The 20,057-nt window shown below is 41.7% G+C and overlaps 1 protein-coding gene and 2 long non-coding RNA genes across 5 annotated transcripts in view; 2 read left to right on the forward strand and 1 right to left on the reverse strand.

Annotated features, from left to right (window-relative positions):
• The window catches only part of Spag6 (sperm associated antigen 6), a 62,066-nt gene that overhangs the window by 17,819 nt on the left and 24,190 nt on the right, over positions 1-20,057 (reverse strand). For both annotated transcript variants that reach the window (XM_005082708.4, XM_021234441.2), the window contains exons 4-6: positions 18,456-18,639; positions 1,436-1,641; positions 414-587 (exon numbers count right to left, since the gene is read on the reverse strand). In XM_005082708.4, the coding sequence (XP_005082765.1) occupies positions 414-587; positions 1,436-1,641; positions 18,456-18,639 (564 nt within the window). The remainder of the gene's footprint in view (positions 1-413; positions 588-1,435; positions 1,642-18,455; positions 18,640-20,057) is intronic.
• On the forward strand, positions 407-19,537 carry LOC106022203. Of its 2 annotated transcripts, none has more exons than XR_005880717.1 (5): positions 407-492; positions 1,453-1,666; positions 11,097-11,288; positions 14,853-15,137; positions 19,039-19,536. It is a non-coding gene; the product is annotated as an uncharacterized LOC106022203 (long non-coding RNA). The 2 variants fall into 2 exon arrangements; XR_001197226.3 differs by having other exon boundaries at positions 483-610; positions 19,039-19,537.
• On the forward strand, positions 16,903-18,089 carry LOC121143503. The gene is made up of 2 exons (XR_005880718.1): positions 16,903-17,657; positions 17,749-18,089. It is a non-coding gene; the product is annotated as an uncharacterized LOC121143503 (long non-coding RNA).

Consider the following 20,057-nt stretch of genomic DNA (forward strand, 5'->3'; position numbering starts at 1 on the left):
CAGAGGTTCATAGTCCACACAATCTAGAAATGGAAGGCCAGCAACGATTAGAAACTGGATTTCAAACTCGAATGTCATTAATACAATTCAGTGCTTCTCAAATGGAGGTGATTTGCACCCTAGAGAATGTTTGACAATGTGTGGAGTCAGTTTTTATTGCCATTATTTGGGGGGAAGGGACAGTGATGCCCTCAAGTGGGCAGAGCCCAGGAACACTGGTGAATATCCACTCTACAATTTACAGACAGTCAAGTCATCCAAAATGTCTGCAGTGCTGAGGACGAGGAGCAATAACCTAGTTAGAGGGCATGGAGCAAGCCTCAGACCTCATGAACAGATTGGTGTTTTATTTAAAACTCTGAAACTAAGTGTAACTGCACCCTGGAGACTCTGCTTTTTTGTTTTGCTTTTACCTCAGGAGTATGCTTCGCGATCTCTCTAATTAAAGTGCAAGCGTTTTTCTTCACATATTCATCTTTGTCCTTCAGACAGGTAAGTACAACCGGGAAAATCTCTGCTTCAACAACCATCTCTGCCAGGTCCACAGAGTGCTTTGCAATGTGACTGAGAGCTGACAGGACCTGGTGCTGATAAGCAGAAACATAAATAGGTAAAACAAAACACTACACAGAGTCCACTAATCCACCTCCGAGTTCAGATGTAACTTAAACAGCTTTATAATACTCAAATTTCTTTATGGGGGAGAGCTACATAGATATTTAGCACAATCTAAGATTTCTGAGCATTGAGACTTTCACGTACTAGTCTCAAAATAAGATTTTTAGATATCCCCATTAATTCTCTACTGAGTACTTCAAAGCCTTTTAGAGGTGATTAAAATGCAAGACCTTTAGGTAAAAAGTACTATTACACAGTACATAGGTTGCTAATTTATGATATGTGTGGTATGTAGTACAATAACAAGCAGAATTAATGTCTTTATTGCATGATGGTGGTACCATGTCAAAGAAATTCCCATCACTTAATGTTAACAATTAATATACATATATGTATACAGTTGCATAATTGGTGAATTTAAAAAACTAACAGAGGACTAAAAAAACATGAAAATTTCATAAGAAATTCAAATATTCTAGCGATGGACTAGAAAATCTTTAGGTCCTTGTTTTAAGTCTAGGGGTCTCCTAACATATATTTTGGCCAGACCAATGCCTTATTTTAATTATTAATGTTAAAACTCATGCTACCTGGAGTCTTCAGCATTGCACACAGATTTCCAAATAACATCTTAAATGTGACAGCCAAAGCATTATTTCCACATGTTAAAAGACCCAAGACACAATGTATTTGTATCTGCTTTCAATGCTATTTGCTAATTGTTTTTCTGTGTAACATTAGTCTGTACACATCTTCATTTTCTTGGATTGTAACAACACTGGCTTGCCTGTTGTCTCTTGACCTCAGTTTTAAATACCTTCAATTTTTCATCAGGGTTGAGGATCATCTGGGCTAAGTGAGCAATAGCTCCTACATCCACCACCGTCTGTGCTAACTCGGGAGAATGCTTTGAAATATCACCGAGGGCCGAGGCAGCAATCCTTTTCAAAGCAATTTCTGGCTCCTGGATACAGAGCACTAAAAGAGGAACAGCTCCCGCATCCACCACAGCTTGTGACAGTTCTGTGGGTCCAAGAAAAGTAATTAAGTGAGTATGGGTGACTGACCCTTGTACAAGCCATCTTTCACCCTGACAGATACAGCAAAGAAAAAAGGGGAGGGTGTACTTCACTCTCTCGACATCTGCATTTCAAATCAGCCTTTCTGGTTTCATAAACCATGTGGACCAATCCTGAGCTGAAAAGAACCCAGGTCAATAGATGGACCTCCATTTACATGAACACATTTGAGGTAGATTAGGCTGAAATGGCTTGTTATCCTTTTTTTTTTTTTTTAAGAGAGTAAGCAGATGTCAGCTGTTTAAGCTCAGGCAATTCTGCACTTCTCAATAGGCAAGCATTTTATGCATGGTTTACAATAACAGAGAAAATTAAAGTACCAAAAATTTACCACCACACTAATTAGGCAGTATTTTGTTCTATTTCCATGAGTAAACATTAGCGTGAATCATGGACCAATAATGTCAATTTTTAAATTCCCTTCACCTTCTAATACTTCGAAAAGATTTTCTAAAATATTTTTATAAAATAAAAGGCTGTATTTTCATTATATGCTAAAATACTTTCAAAAATGAGGTTTAAAACTTATCAACATACTTTTATATGTAAGTATTAATATTTAGATAAGGGGATAAATTTATATTTACCATGTTATACAGAGAGCAAACAAATATCTTTTGAATATACATGTTGATTTACTTATAGGTCCAAGAACAGCAGCTACAAAATAATAATTTTACATTTCAGAGAATGAGAAGTGTTGAGGCAGAACCTTATAATGCACATACAATAAATGCCACTTGAGAAGCAGGAGGCTCTGTTCAGTAACACATTTCAGCCCTGATGTATGTGTGGTCTCATGGAATCACACACACCATATCTCAAGTCTCTTCCTTCTAAATTATCTTTGTGTTTCCCCATATTACTTGTGCCATATATATATATATATATAGAGAGAGAGAGAGAGAGAGAGAGAGATGTCCTAATTGTCAAGCTAAAATGGCTATTGACCGTGTCACTTTAGTCTTTAATTTGAAGATACTTTTTCAAAAGATTGGTAATACTACATTTTCTAAAAGAAACTTATGTTAGCAAATACAGGTTAGTGTCTATAATTTGTTTCCCTTAAATTATCATAATTATCTTAGAAGTCTCAATGATGTTTAATCACTTTATTAATTCTTTCATTAAACAAGTATTAATGGAAGGTTAACATGTGCCAGGCTCATTGAATTCTAGAGCCTGTGACACTGCAAATTAACACTACATTCATTAGCAAATGCTTTAATTTTAAAAATAATCTAGTATGTAATATGATATAAATGTGAAGTTTATATGCCATCTCAAAACCCTGGGGAAACAAGAGGAATCTTTCTTTACAAACATAATGTCAAACAGACTTGGGTATCACACAGCAATGTAACAGGTCCCTCAGAAGTATCTGCTACTCTATCCACCAGAAGCCAGACAGGACAGCAGGCCCAGAAGGCAAGCCCTGCTTCTGTCCCACACCCACCCACTCAAGGGAAATGGAAGAGAATATAAAGTACAGTGTGTGTGTCCTTTCTAAATACAACACTCAAATTTCTTGTTAATTAACAGACTCCTGGCAGATTCGACCAACCCAACTTATACAGGTGCCATATGGTAATACAAATTCTACATGTGCCTACTGGAATATAATGGGCAAGATGGTAACTACTGTCAACCTGACACCCAGGAGTAGACCTCCAGGCACACCTATGAGGGATTGTTTAGACTAAGGTAGCCTCAGAATGTTGGAGAAGGATTGTCTTAAGTCAATTACTGCGGGAAGACCTACTTTGATTATGGACAATACTGTTCTCTGAGTAGGGAGACCCTAGGCTCCATAAGACTGAGACTGCAAACTGAGAGGTACCATGGGTGACCTCATTCATTCTTCTCTGCTCTTGACTATGCATGTAATGTGACCAGTTCTCTCAAGTCCCTACCACTGTGACGTCCCTGCCCTGATGAGCTGAAACCTGGAATTGTGAACCAAATAAACCCTGTCTCCCTTACAGCAGTTTTCACAGCAACAGGAAAGAAACTAAGACAATGGGCCAAACATTTATCTAAAGAAAGTAGAAAGATTAGTTCACTTCTGTGTTTTCACTCTCGTTCAGTTTCTAGGGGTAAAGAACACGCAGTGAACTTCAATTCTTTAAAGGAAATATCAAACCATCCCCAGATAAATAAATAAGCCATTAACAACAAAAACTTAAGGGTCTTCCTACAAGACACCTCTTTTATGGTGTGTATATATTTTCTCATGGAATGGTTGTCGGAGTAACAAATGCTCCATCACCCTAATGCTGACTGGTTAGTAAATAAGAAAGCACCGTGTCCTGACAAGTTTCCTGGCTCCACCCTCTGCTGCTCTGCGGCCTCTCCAGAGCAGGGCTGTGAGTGCTGTTAACTGATGGGAGAGTGGGAGTGCCCGTGGACCTCCACTAGTCCCAGCAACTTGGTGCTTTTATTCTCGCATCCTTCCCATCAGTAAATGCATATGGCCCCACAGTGCTGAGATATACCCCTGAATGCCACACAGTGCTCCTTAGAAATAATACTGATCTATGACCTTCACACATGCGGTCTCTATTAGCTGCCCTTCCCCAGGTGAGGACACAGTAGCCTGAGAATGTGACACCCCCTGCCTTCAACCCCACTTATTTTCAATGGTATATCTTCCTCCTTTTCCCAATTACTATCTCCTGGTGTGTCGAGCTAGTGACCACGTGTATACCCATCATACTTGTCGGCAAGGGCATGGAACTGTGAGTGCATCTTGACCAAAAGGACCTGAGTTGAAGCTTTGTAGAAAGTTGTTCTCCAGTAGAATAATATTCACAGTAGCAAAGAGCGCTGTTCCTTCACTGGGTATGGCCATACCTGCAAAGGACATCTGAAATGCCTACCCTCATCCTGTGGAAGACATCACCAATATTTTGAGGATGGCTGAGTACAAAAATGAAAACATCCAGGTCCTCCATGACACTGTTCAGCTTGGAACTATCCTGACTCGGAACGTTATGTCATCTGACATATATATATTAAGTTCTGATTGCTTAAGTCACTGTGGCCAATGTTCTATAACCTACAGCTAGAAACATCCAGATACAATTCTTTCCTGTCCTATGCTTGCTGTATATCCATATGTCCCCATCTGCCTTCACTTGCCAAGTGTTCAGAGAGTGTTTCCCACTGGCTGGAAATCTGGCTGACTTGGAGGAAGTAAACAGAACAAAACCTTGCTGTAGACAAGAACTCGCTCCAGATGAATGCAGGAACAGGCACAGGGCAGAGCCAGGCCTTGGGTCTGTTGCACATCCAAGGAAATGTGCACAGTGGCTTCATCCCAGCAAGTGCTTGCCAGCTGCGGCCTTCTCCTTTTCCCCCTTCTCCTTTACTTTCCTGCCTGACAGTCTCCTGAGACCGGAGTCTCACTGTGGTTGCTAGCACTCAAACCCAGGTCCTCTAGAGTAGCAGTCAGTACTCTTAACTGCCAAGTCATGTCTCCTCAGGGAGCTCATTTTAAAACTTTAGGAGCCAGCTTGTGGATGTTCAATTAACATGCTTAGGAAAGCGATGGTTGGTGTGTACACAGATGCTCACTGAGGGCTGTTTCAAAAATTAAAGAAAAGTAGGCCAGATGTGGTGGCAAATGCTTTTAACCCTAGCACTCAGGAGGCAGAAGCAGGCAGTTTCTGTGAATTCCATGCTAGCCTGGTCTACATAATGAGTCCCAAGTCCCTCAGAGCTACACAGTAAGACCTTATCTCAAAAAATCAATTAACTTTTTAAGAGTAGCCAAGAAATTCATCTTCAGTACCTGAAACTATCTCAGCCTCATGTTAAGTTTTTTAATTATTTATTTTAAATATCAACGAGTTTCCCCTCTCTTCTCATTCCCTCCCCCCACCTCCCTTCTACCCTCCCCACCCACTCCTCAGTCTGTCTCCATTCAGAAGGGGTAAGGCCCCCCGTGGGAGTCCACAAAGCACAGCATATCAAATTGAAGCTCCTCCCCCTCTGCATCAAGGCTGAACAAGGTATCCGGCCATAGGGAATAGGTTCCAAAGAGCCAGCTCATACATCAGGGACAGGTCCTGGGCCCACTGCTAGGAGCCCCACAAAAAGTCAAGCTACACAACTGTCACCCAGATGCAGAAAGTCTAGGTCGGTCCAGGGTCTGTGAGCTCTCACACGCTCAGGTCAGCCTGTGTGGGTTTCCTGACGATGATCTTGATCCCCCTTGTTCATATAATCCCTCCCATTCTCTTCCTCAGGACTTCCAGAGCTCAGCCCAGTGCTTGGCTGTGGATCTCTGTAGTTTCCATCAGTTAGTAGATAAAGGCTCTATCATGACAATTAGGGTAGTCACAAATCTGACTACAGGGAAAGGTCAATTCAGGTACCCTCTCCACTATTGCTAGGAGTCTTAGCTGGAGTCATTCTTGTGGGTCCTGGGAGATTTCCCTGGCACCAGGTTTTTCCCTAACACCATAATGGCCCCCTCAATCAAGATATATCTTTCATTACTCTACCCCTCCCCCAACTCTACTGTCTATATCCCTCATATTCCTCATTTCAGTTTTTAACTAATCTTTAAAACTAATTTATAAGCATCTTTTATTACATAATATGTGACATAACCTTACACTGTTCAACAACAGATTAAGAGTGTATATAGCTACATTTCAAAAGTACATGGGAGGCTTGGTATGGTAGTCCATTCCTGTAATGCAGAATTTAGGAGGGTATGTATGACAATTAGTCATACTTGGCTCCATAGCAAGTCTGAGACCAGACTAGACTGCATGAAACCCTGCTTATTTCCATTTTATACATGATAGCTGGGAAACAGAAGCATCCTAGAACTCTATCCACTGATGAATGGATAATGAAACTATGACACATATACAAAACATAATTTTATTAGAATTTTAGGTTAATGTATGAGATTGGAAAAATATATTTATTAAAGTAATCCAGACATATAAAAGCAAACATCTCCCACCAGGCCTCATGGCACAAACCTTTAATCCTATCTAGCACTTGGGAGACAGTAGCAAGTGAACTTCTGTGAGTTTAAAGCCAGCCTGGTCTACATAGTGAGACCCTGTTTCAAAAACAAAACACAACACCGTATATTCTCTCTCATATATGGACTGTCTCAGTTAGGGTTACTATTGCTGTAATGAAACAGCATGACTAAAGCAACTTAGAGAGGAAAGGATTTCTTTGGTTTACATTTCCACATCACAGTTCATCATTGAAGTAATTCAGGACAGAAACCCAAACAGAGAAGGAGCTGATGCAGAGGCCATGGAGGGTGCTGCTTACTGGCTTGCTCATTATGGCTTGCTCAGTCTGCTTTCTTATAGAACCCAAGACCACCAGCACAAGAGTGGCACCACCTACAATGGATTGCCCACCCCCCCACCAATCACTAAGTAAGAAAAGTCCTATAGCTGGATCTTATGGAGGCATTTTCTCAGTGGAGGTTCTCTCCTTTCAAATAACTCTAGCTGTGTCAAGTTGACATAAAACCAGCCAGCACAGGACCCTCACTTCAAATCTCTAGTTTTGTGTGTTTAACTTAGAAAAAGGCTGTTCTCCCTGCCGGCATTGCTGCTGGAGGGGAAAAGACATCAGAGGTCTGTCTTACCCATCTGGGAAACACAGGGCTATACCCTAAACCCTCCATTTTACTTCTTAATTATGCATTGAGAAGTTATCTGTTTAAATCCGTGAGTAAACTCAGTGCCTACAGGGTTCAGGAAAGCCCGAAGAAGTAAGAAAATCAGGACACTTGGAAGCAATGGAGAAGGGGAAAGCCTCTATCTATAAGTGACAGAGGTTCCCAACCTTAGTCTTGTGTGGCTGTGCAAGAATATGGGCATTCTGTTGTTAGAACCTTCTAAAATATGAAGTCCCTTGCCCTTTAAGTGTCAGCAACTTTATGTTTTAAAAGAACTCTGTGTGAGACAACATAATACAGGCCAAATAAAACACATCCACCTGGGAGCCGGCTTTAAACTCAACCACCGTTTTACAACCTCAGGCTTAAACTCTTAGGCCTTCTTAAACGACCTGTGCAGGGGCTTGAAATGAAAACATGATGTTCTTTCTCTTTAATTCTTAAAGTCATCGTCAGGGATATCATAAATGAAGACCACTACAGTGGTGTTGGAAGGAAAAATGAAAGGAGAAACTAAGAAATGATGAACAACTAACAATAACTAAGGGGGCAGGCTAACCTAAGACCAGATACTCAGCCGAGTTTTCTCTCATAATCAGTATGTAAAGAAGAAGGTGAGCAAAATGAAGTCATAAATTAAAAGGTACACCAAATGAAGAAGCTTTCCAAAATGAAGAAAGGAAGAAAACGTGTGTGTGTGTGTGTGTGTGTGTGTGTGTGTGTGCGCGCGCGCGCGTGTGTTCTAGCATACAAGTTCAGCAACTCCTCTGGAAACCTAATTTCTTTAACTTTACTTACTTTTTATTTTATTCCTAAGCCCTGAAAATTTACATTTCAACCTGTTTGCTTATAAAAATACAAGGAGTCATAATCCAATTCCTTGCACTTAGGTGGCCCTATGTCAGTTTAAAAACCGGCTGGCTGGTTTTTTGCTCTAGCCATAAAAATGAAATACATAGCTGTAGCTTTATCACTTTCAAGCTTTCGTTCATTTGTTTATTTATTTTGAGGTAGTCTTGTGTACCCCAGGCTAGTGGCCTCAAATGCATCATGTTGTTGAGGATGACTTTAAATCTCTGATTCTCCTGCTTGGGTCTCAGGAGTGCTGGGATGGCATGTCACTTTACATGGGCTAGACAAGCACTCTACTAACTGAGCTACACTGCCAGACCAATCAAAACTTTTAAAAGCAACATAGAAAATAAATTGAGAATGTAATCTTACATTAATAGTAATCTGATTCAACCATTCAACCACTGTTTCATAATTAGGTGAAATTACACTTAAAACAACAACAACAAAACCAAGCTGCAGTCCCAAAGCTTCAGGATAGCTTCAATGACAGTTCTTCCAAAGCAAAATTAATTTAATCTTGGTCTAATGCAGCTGTTTACCATTGGTTTGGTTATCTACCGCTAGCAATAAAATCACATCAAACTTAGAAACCTAAAGCATCTACTCCCTAGTGGTCTCTGTTGGTCAAAATTAGGAAATAGTTTAGCCAAGGGGCTCAAGTCTTTCACTAGGCAGGGGGTCAGACTGGACTGGGTGGCTGCTGAAATCCACTTCCAGGTGTACTCAGGAGTCTTGGGAGAACCCAGCCCTTCCCAGTCCGTGGGGTTCCTGGTAGGCCAAGGAGGGTAATGTGAAATAAGAGATCCAGAACACACAATCCAACACAAAGCCTGCAGCCTGTCATGACCAAACTGGAAGTTAGGAAACATCACATCTTTGGGGGAAGGGACCACACAGGATGTTCACAGTAGGAAGCAGACATCCCTGGGCTGGCTCCTATAGCAACCTGTTCTTCACCAACACAGCTGAAAGATACAACATCCATAGTCAACAGTCCCTCAATTGGGCTATCATTATGAGCTGACTGACATCTCAATTAGCAGATAGAAATGAGAAAAACAGAGAGGAAACTACCCTGTACTGTTAAAAAGTTTCATGTGATTTTCCTTTCTCCTCCCACAAACAAATGTCATTGTCTTTCCATCATTCCCATCTCACATTCCCCTACTAGATTTTCATAGTCATTGGTCTATCCCTAACATACGTATTAAATGATAATTTAAGGGGTAACATATATACATACATTTGCTTCCAAGGTCAAATGATTCAGGTACCTTAAAACACTCAAGTGAGTCAAACAGGCCACTGATGTGCAGATACGGGGCTTTAGTTAGAAATTACAATCGACTGGTTGGACAGAGCAGGCAGCACGCACACAGGCTTTTATGAAAGGAGGCTCAAAACATGATGTGGGAAAATCAAAACTAAGAGCACAGAAGAGGAAGCAGAAAACAGTGGAAACTGGCTGTGGCCTGAATGACAGGAGGAGGAGGTTGAAAGCACCCTGAACCCCACCCCCACGCCCACCTTAGCCTCTGATTCTCCACAGCTAAGACTGGGCAAAGTCAAGCTACTGAGCAGGTTACAGTGCCCTGGTAAAAAGAGAAACCAACATAGGAAATAAGTGGAATCAGATCTTTTCAAAATATGCTTTTTATGTCTAGAAGTCTTTTTTTTGGTTTTTGCGAGACAGGGTTTCTCTGTATTGTTTTGGAGGCTATCGGTCCAGCCCGGCCTCAAACTCACAGAGATCCTCCTGCCTCTGCCTACCGAGTGCTGGGATTAAAGGCGTGTGCCACCACCGCCCGGCTGTCTAGAAGTCTTTTTTACGTTTTCCACTTACTTGATGGAGTTTTGCACCCATGGTTGGAGTTTCACTTAGCCTACAATATTAAAAACAAAAATCCTTCTAATGGGCACCAGTGTTTATTACTCAGACTTCAGTGGTATTCCTTTTGCTTCTGCCCAGTGCTAGGTAGGGTTCCTGCCTTATATGGGATGGAGAAGGATGTCCTGTCCAAGGTTACAAAGGTCTGGTGGAATTCTCTATGGAAACAGGACAAGGAGGGAGGCAACTGAAAGACAAACAAAAATATGACACTGGGCATTAAAAAGGTCACACCAATGCCAAGTGTGGTGGTGTACATCGTTAATCCCAGCACAAAAGAGGCAGAGTAAAGGAAATCTTTGTGTGTTCAAGGTCTGCCTAGTTTACACAATGAGTGCCAAGACTACACAGAGAGACCCTATCTTAGAACAAACAAACTGTAGCACAATAAATAAAAGACCCAGAGACAGATATCGGGGTTCAAGCTTCAAGCTGAAGATCAGAGAAGCAAAGCAGCCAGCCACTACATCCTATCTCTACCTTAGGCTGAGAGGGCTGATCCTGTCTCCACGAGTTCTCACCAAACCTCAGACTTCTGCCTCTCAATGTGGCTGGAGAACAATCCTAAGACTGAACACCTCTACATTTTATACCCCTCAAATCCTGGGATTAAAGGTATGAGCTCTGATTCACTCTCCAGTTGCCCAGGGTGGTCCTGGAGTCAGAGAACGGTCTACCTCTTAACCCTGAGTCCTAGCCAGATTAAAGGTGTGTGCCTAGCTTCTATGACTAACTAGTATGGCTGCTTTGCTATTCTGATCTCCAGTGACTTTAATAAATCATAAACAATATGTCAACACACAAACAAACAACAAAGTCATACAAGGCTCTCAGAATGAGGTCTCTGTTCACAACTTTCTGCTGGGCCTCCCCTGAGTGGCTCCAGAAAGTCCCCTGAGCTTCACTGTCTACTTTTAATTCTGGAGGTGGAGCTAACACAACATTTTTTTAAAAAAAAGATTTATCTTTTTAATTATGTGTTTGTGTGCAGGTATCTATGTGGGATAAGTGCAGGTGCCCCTGGAGTCCAGAGGTGTCATCCCTGGAGCTGGAGTTACAACAGATGTAAGCCACCTGACACTGGTCTTGGGAGCTGAACTCAGGTCCTCTGGAGGAGGAGGAGGATGTGCTCTTAACCAGCTCCTCACCTAGCATTTTTAATGTTTGTCTCAAACCACATTGGGTAAGTATTGCCATTATTTCCTCAGCCAGTCCCCATAATAGATATTTAGTTGTTTTTCTTCAGTTTGGTTGTTATTTTGGGGGTATAATACAATGGATCTTCTGTGTCTGATCACATGTTTCTATATTTTTTAGTATTATGTGTGGCATACATGTGTGGGTGCATGTTTGCATATGTGTGGGTACACAAGTGTGTGGAGACTAGGCATTGACATCAAATGTTTTCTTGATTGCCTCCACACACACACACACACACACACACACACACACACACACACACACACACACAATTTATTGAGGCGGGGTGTTTTGCTGAACCTGGCCATTTCAGCTAGCGTGGCTGGCCAGCTTGCTTTGGGGATTACCTGCTTAGCCATGTGTAGCTGCTATGTGTACCTGGCTACTTCTGTTTAAGCATAAACCTCATGCTAAGGTTCACAGACATTGTGGGGAGGGGCACAAGACCTCTTTGATCTTCCTCCCAGTGTGACCACACTGAATAAATCTCCTTTCTCTGCTTTCACTATTACTTTTTTGCTTAATTGGCCTACTGAGGATGGGTGGTCAGCTTGTTAGGGCTGCCAGGGCCCAGCCTCACACCCTAACAACTTCAGAAACACTGTTTGAGTAAAAGGCTTTGATGGAATTAACTTACTCTGTACTTTGAAAGCAAGCTGGGCCATTCATCTAAAACCACATTTTAAAAAAAAAGCAAAAAGGCCCCCAAAGTATGTCAGCTAGCACAGTATACTTGCCATTTTCCTGAAGACTATAGCGTTGAAGACTTATGGTAAGACCAGGTGGTATGTGTATATTACTGTAAAGCACAATTTCAACACTCACAAAGTCCTTAGCATTCAATGGCTAACTTCTCTCATCGAAGGCTGTGAACTGCCCAGGTGGAGTACTTTCAGATTCCAAATGCATTCTGCTCAATGTAGTCCTAGAAATTCAGCTCCATATTTAAGGGATATTGTGTGAACTGGATGATAAATGATGTTCGAGAAGCAGGGTGGCTCAGAATCTGTGTGGAACATGCCACAGTATTGTGTTCAAGCACTGGAATACCCTTCTCTTCATCCCCAGAGTCTGATCAGTGGTTCATAAGAAAATGAGACGGGCCTAGACTGAGGTTCTAGAGGCTTTACTTGTACCTCATGATTCATATGCCACTATCCTAATGTATGTTATTCAATACACTATATGTGTTTGTTTTGTTTTGAGACCCGGTTTCATGTAGCCCAGGCTGGCCTTGAACACAGTACATGGCCAAACATGACCTTCTGGTCCTCCTTGTCTCCACTTTCTCAGTGCTGGGCTTACATGCATGTGACATCATGTCATTTTATGTGGTGATGAGGATCACACCTAGGCCAGCATTGTACCAACTGAGCTGCATTCCTAGCCCTCATCCATGCTTTTTAATACAGTACTGTAGGTCTATGTGCTTCTGTCCAATGTTAACCACATTGATTGCATGACCTTTATGCCCATTTGTATCAATTATTTTTTCCTCAGGGATGAAATCTTAGCCAATTAATTTTACTCTGTCCATTAAGAAAGGCATAGTGATATGAAAATTAAAAGTTTCTGTAAGGCAAAGGAAACAATCAACAGACAAATAGATAAGCCACAGCATGGTGAAAATCTCTACCAGCACACTTCACACAGGGACTGACATCCAGAATTTACAAAGAAGTGCAGAAATCTAACCAAGGAAATAAAACTGCCCATCAGTAAGGGGAAAAACTAATAGCTTCTTAAAATAAACGCAATGGTCAATAACTATTTTTAAAAATATTCAGTATCCCTCTTCATCAGAGAAATTTAGACTAAAACTACTTGATATCCCAGTCAGAATGACTATTGTCAGGACATCTGACAGCCAGGTAGGAGAGGGTGTGGAGAGAAAGGAACACTGTTTACTGTTGGTGGAGGTGCAAATTAATACAGCCATTGAGGAAACTGGAGATTTCTCAAAAAATTAAAAGAGGAATCACCATAGGACCTAGTTACTTTATTTCTGGACATATACCCAAGAACTCATACCCTACCTTCCACAGGGATATTTGCACCCTTATATTTATTGCCATTTTATTCTATATAACAAGGCATTGAAACCAACCTAGTTGCCCATCAACAGATGAACGGATAATGAAGATTTGGGGGAGGTGTGTGTGTGTGTGTGTGTGTGTGTGTGTGTGTGTGTGTGTAGAATAGTGCTTAGCTCTAAGAAAAAATTAATTTTAAAAAACACAGGGAAGTTTATGGACCTCTATAACATTAAGTGAGGTCACACAATCTCAGAAATAGTGTGTTCTCTCTCAGATGTGGAACCTATAATATGTGTATATATGTAAATAGATGTCCACGTAGGTACACTATAGCATATAGGAGAGGGGAAAAAGAAGGCTAAATGTGCGTGATGAGGAAGGCTGATGCAGGAACCGGACGTGGGTTATGGAAGACTATAAAGCTAACCATCTTTCTAGTTCTGGTTCCACCACGGACTTTTTCTTTGAAGTGGTAAGTAAGTGCATAAGATATTTTTGATATTGAAAATGTAAAAAAAAATTATTTCGTTTTGTTTGTTTTCCGAGACAGGGTTTCTTTGTGTAGCCCTGGAACTTAACTCACTAGACTAGGCTGGCCTTGAACTCAGAGAACCTGCCTGCCTCCCAAGTGCTAGGATTAAAGGCATTCACCACCGCTGCCTAGCCTGAGTTCTTAACAACAACCAAAAAAAAAATCACAAGAATTTAAAAATACAGGAAAATCACAGTGTACTTCTTACCAGCATGCACATGTGACTGGCAAAGTCGCTGCCCAGTAAGTAGGACATGGTTCTAACTAGAACGATATTTTAACACATTTGACCTCTTCTCCCCAAACACACAAGAGATGTTTGCTTTCCACTTTCCCCTTACCTAACTCCTGGGTCCTTGGAAAGGGATTTGGGAAAACAAGTGTCAGGATCAAATAGATATGCTATAAAATGTTATGGTCCTCTAAGATTCATTTTCCTCTGTGTGTACAACAAGCATCCAAGATTAAATAAATATAAAACAAAAAATAATGTTAGAGAAATCAGCATTATTGTTTACAGTCACCAGCCTACAGGGCTTTGCTTTGTTTTGTTGTTGAGATGGGAGTATTTGCTCTGTTGCTTGGGCTGTTTTCAAGCTCCCAGGATGCTCCCACCTCACCTTCCAGTACCTGGGACAGTACAAGTGGCCTCTATGGTGGCTTCATTAGGCACTTCATAGGAGGCTCCTGGCCCCCCGATGCTCATCTATTCTTAGTCTGTTAGCACAACATCACTAACACTTGTCTTCAATACTGATCATTAAAATTTGTACTTTTAAAAGTTAATTACTTTGAAAATTGTTAAACAGATTTAGGTAGTTTCATCATAAACAAATATGAGAGTTTTAAAGTTGATTATAGCTTCCTAGGCCATTCTACCCTCTGTATGCCACTAATACTTGCATATTGAGAGAGATGAATATTTCTAAAAATTCTACATTTTTAAGCCTTCTCCTTTCCATTCTTCTGCATAAGATAGTTAAGATCCCTTCCACGTGCTATGCATTTCAAGAGCTGCACATAGATCAGAACTGAAGAGGAATAGCACACATGTGGAAGCCAGCCCATGGCAATCAGAGGCAGAGTTGTCTGACATCATGAGGGGCTTGAACTGAAGAGGACGGTATCCTGGAGACACTCTTTCCCCACAGAGGAGGGGCTGGGAAACTATTGACTGTCCAAGAGTTCCATCAGAAGCTGCTGGTGACAGAGGCACCATCTAACCCTGCAGCTTCCTCAGCTGGACCCAGACACAGAATCATACGTAAGTTGTAGAATATCTGATCAAATGTACTCCTCTGTGCTAGATTTAAGTTCAACCAAAGCTTACTACCAAAAGATAGCCTGAATTTTAACTAAAGGTCTCAAAACCTAAAACTTATTTTTGAGCCCAGGTATAAAGAGATTTTCCTCAAAACACGAAGCCATTTCTTGCCTTCCCTTCAGCTTGCATTTTTAATGAGGCCACCAGTGGCACTAGGGGTTCAGCTTGGGAGACTGGGGACAGGGCTCCTGTGGCATCTCTCTGTAGCTACTGCCCACTACCCAGAGGCTACAGTCCTACTGCTCTTTCCACCTCATCCCTCATGTTTCTGGTCAGACACTTTTATCTTCAAAAGCAACACTAGGCTTGTTAAGTAAGAGACTTGTTAAGTATCTGATCTGGCTGCACAGTGGTGGCACACACCTTTAATCCTAGCACTCTGGAGGCAGAGGCAGGCGGATCTCTGTGAGTTCAAGGCCAGCCTGGTTTACAGAGTGAGCTCCAGGACAGGCTCCAAAACTACAAAAAAACCTTGTCTTGAAAAAAAAGAGAGAGAGAGACCATTCTTAAAAAAAAAAGGGCTGACCCCCAACCTCCAACCTCCTCTTCTTGCCCTTAAGAAAGGTATAATTCCTTTGGCATTTCACTTAAGATCTACAACATTTTAAACCACTGAGTGCTTTAGCATGGACAGTAAGAAGAGGACAGTGAATGGATGTTTCCAAGTGATCTCAGTTAAGTTTCACTGGGAAATAAACAAGTTATTTGGGGATAAACATTCCATTGTCTTTGATTTGGCTATGACTGGTGACTTCTGTGGAACTGGACAGTAGTTCCCTTTCCTTCCAAGAAATTGATACAGTAATCTCTTCTAGGAGTCTTGGACCCTAGGCCCTAACTGCTGTGAAATATTAAATTAGAGGGGGCGTTCCACATGGGATCCAGGCCATCGAGAGAAAGTGGAATGTGATCCCTAAGTTGGATCCTACTTATGAACTACAGTAATATTTCTCAGACTGTCCAAACAAAAGAAGATGGGCAGGCCATTCCTGGCATGTGCTTCTCAGTAGTACATGGTTCTACAGAGCTTGCATGTACTACTCAGAGACACCCCCCACAGTCCACACCTGTCCTCTGCCTTATCACAACCTACCAAATCCAATTGTGAAGCTCTTGGCTTCTGATTGAACACTTTATATGACAGGCTAACATTACAGACTCCACACACTATGGAATGGAAATTAACTTTAATATGAATCTTTCTAAACATGACAAGAGTTTTCTTTTGCAACTTAGTTTCCTGCTGTTCTATTTCTGTTCTGTCGCTAGTGGTGTCCCCATCTTAAAAACCAACTATAATGTGAGAGAGGCTCTGCCTGCTTCTGTGGCTTTCCTCCAGCCCTGCCAGGAAGTGGTCAGCCCAGCTGTATGGGGCAGCGGCTAACATGCTCTTGGGAGTAGGCAGATTTAGACCCGATTCTGATGCCACCATTCGAATCATCCCAGGCCTCTTCTCTAAGTCACACCTTTCTCGACAAACAGGGAGAGAAACACCAAGGGCAGCTGCAACCAAAATGAGATAATGCACTGCAAGACACAGAGTCAGCCTCGTAATAGTGACTTGCCACATGGCAGCTGCTCTTCTCTATACACACTGGAAAATATAGAAGCGGAAAGAGGCATCTTTAATTCTACCAGCTTGGTAATGCAGCGTGCATTTTGTAATCTACATCCAAAGGAGAGCTCATTTGACAGTATTGTAAGCATAACATACAACTTTCTCCTTTTTAGTATTTAATTACTTTTCCTAGTTAACATGTAAGGACTCTACCTTTTACTTTGTTGCATGAGATTTCATTAAATAGATTACTATAATTTAACTACTTAAGTTCTGTCAAATATCTGTGGCATTTGATACTGCAAATAATGTTATAATAACATTTTCACAAATATAGCTTTTTCATTCTGTGATAGTCTTTCTTCAGGACCCATTTCCAAAGCAGGTGTCTGAGGTAAGCCTGAGCTCTCCCCTAACGTCCACTACTTTTGACAAACTGCTTCCCATTAGTTTATACAATTTACTTCCTCCTCCAATGTCATAAATGTCACTTTGTTTTGCTTTACTGCTTTGTTTTGTTTTATAAGATTCAAGCTTTACTGTGTAGCGTAGGGTGACCTCAGACTTTCATTCCCTCATCCTCCAAGTAGCTGGGCCTACGGGCACATGCCACCTCATCTGGCTAGAAGCCATCAGTGTTATAATGTCCTTTCCAATATTTAACACTAAAATTGACACCTTGTATTCACCAGGTACATGACTAGCAATGATTGGAGATCTTTGCTTCTAATGCCACCATCCTCATTACAAACCTGAGAAATGACTGTTAGCTACCCTCTGTTCAGATGAGGGTGTCAAAGCTCAGAAGTTACAGAGCTGAGGTCATACAGCAGCTAAGTATGCAAGCCTGGATGGAATCCAGACCCTAACCTGTGGCTGTCCTGCCACGTCCCTCCTCCCCTGTAAGCAGATGGCTATCCTGTTTCAATATGCTACCTGTTGATTCCTAGCAAAGCTGATCGTTTTCATATGCTTTTGTCATTTGCTCTTCAGCAGCTTCTACAGAAGATGCAGTGAGTCCATCCCCCACATATCATTTATCAATCGTGTGTCTGCACAGCTTTCTTCCGGGAGACCCACATCCCATCCTGTTGTCTTCACCAAGACATCAGTTTATAGAAGACTGTTGCCCTTATTTTCTTCCTCCTCCTTCCTGCTAACATGAGGGAATAAAGCATTTTCTACACCTTTTCATCATCTTTTCACATCACTCATTCTTGTGATTTAGCACCTTGATTGGATTCAAATGTCCTGTCATGAATGACAATGGGCTCAGAAAAACATCATTATCTGACCAGTTACCAAGAATAAACTTATCTGGTTGGTTGGTTGAACTTTTTGGTTTTTTGTTTTGTTTTGTTTTATCTGACTTGGTTTGGTTTAGTTTTGAGACAGTGTCTTACTGTGTAACCCAGGTTGATTGAATCTTCCTGTTTCTTGAATGCTGGGACTACAGACAATGTGCCATTGCCAATCCCACTCTGCCATACCACTCACCCCCTTCAAGTTTCCCTTCTGTTGGCATTCAAATGTACATGTGTTTTGTAAATGTGTAATCCAAACAGTATGACCATCCCTCGAGACTGGCCTTTCATGATATCCAGCAGCACCTTGAAAACTCCATCGATCTACTAAACAAGCCTGTTTTTAGCTAATAAATCTAAACTTGAGTCATCGTATTTTCAAACACACCCCAATACCTGCATTATGCCTTGCAATATATGCAAGTGCCCAGGCTGCAGCTTCCTTGACTCCAGGGTCAAAATCTTCCAAGCATATCACGAGGGAGTCCAGGGCGCCACAGTCAACTGTGGCCTGCGCCAGCTGAGGAGAGTGTTTACCAACTGCTCGAAGCACAAAGGCAGCTGCTTTCTTGTAGACACACTACAGGGAAAAGAGAACAAACCCAGAATCTAAAATAGCCTGAAAGCAACACAAAAATGGCATTAACCTAAAGCACAAAGGCCTCTGAATGCAAACAATGCAAACCGCCTGCAAACATGCTGATTCTTTGATATCCCCCATTGCTTTTCTGTTCAGTAACTAACCTGGAAAAGAGGTAAGCTTTAAATGATGTTACAAATATTTTTCTTTGAAGCATGCATTGTGAAATTGTATGAAATCAAACATAAACATGGTGCTTTCTGCAAATTCATAAAATAATAGGATTTTCTGTGTCTGCTTGATACTGAAAGGTACTGTTTGACTTGTGGGAACTCTAGAATGTTAGTTCGTTGAGTGTCTCTGTGGACTGACCACCTCTTCTCCTCTACTTCCTCTCAGCCTCTAAGGATGGCAAGCTGTCCTGACCTCAGCAGATCATCCTGAATAGCAGCTATGCTCCAAGACAAACCTAGCAATCACAGAGACAGTAAGGTAAAACATTCACATTTCTAAAACTTGTCCTGGTTAAAAAAATAATACGGTAAACAATAGGATATGTTATTTTTCTATTCTAGAAAGGCTTTTTTAAAGATTAAAAACAAGCCAGTCACTGTGTGGCTGGTGAATGGTGTTTCACAAGATTATACTTTCAGGGATCATTTCTATAGTTTGTGAATGGTGTTTCACATATATATGTTTCATATGGTCAGGTAATAAAAAAACTGAAAGTGAGACATAGGAGTAACACATTTCTCTCCATTTGCTAAAAAGTTACTGCCTCACCCCCTGCGCAGCCTGTATCCGAGAATGTGCAGAGGGTGTCGGGATTGATGACACAGAGACCAGTCAACGATGTAAAGAAAACTTTAAGCAGGCCCCAAAAAGGCTCAAGAAGACTTCCCAAGAAAGGCTTCCCTCCAGAAAAGCTTCTGCTCCCTCTCTTACCCCTGGCTGGTTCTGCTCTGACACCAGAGACTGACTTGGGTGGGGTCAGAAGAGGTGGTTAGTCTTTGGAAAAGGTTGAGGTCAGGGCAGTTCCCATGGGCAAGCCCTTATCAGGAACTTATTGCCCTGGGCACTGTATTGTTTTTAGTAAACATGTTTTTAGTAAACATTGTCTTACAGCTGTCTGGTCCCAGGCTGATGGGGAAGTGGGTCTCTGGCCAAGGTCTGGTGTCCCCACAATTCCCCCTTTTTTATTTTCTAATGAGGCACTCCTGTCTTAGGTCAAGTAGGGTCACCCTCCCTTGCCCGTCCGTGGGGGACCTGCCGACCCCTGTCTTAGGTGGGAGGTGTCTTCCCCACAGGTTGCCCGTCATTGAAGAACCTCATCCTTAAATCATCTGTAACCAGACTTCATGGCTACCGGGATTGCCATGGGCTAAGCTGAGCAATACTTGGTTACGGATCTCTTGCCT

The sequence above is a fragment of the Mesocricetus auratus genome, unplaced genomic scaffold, assembly GCF_017639785.1.
Source record: "Mesocricetus auratus isolate SY011 unplaced genomic scaffold, BCM_Maur_2.0 Super-Scaffold_100013, whole genome shotgun sequence".
Taxonomy (NCBI): Eukaryota; Metazoa; Chordata; class Mammalia; order Rodentia; family Cricetidae; genus Mesocricetus; species Mesocricetus auratus.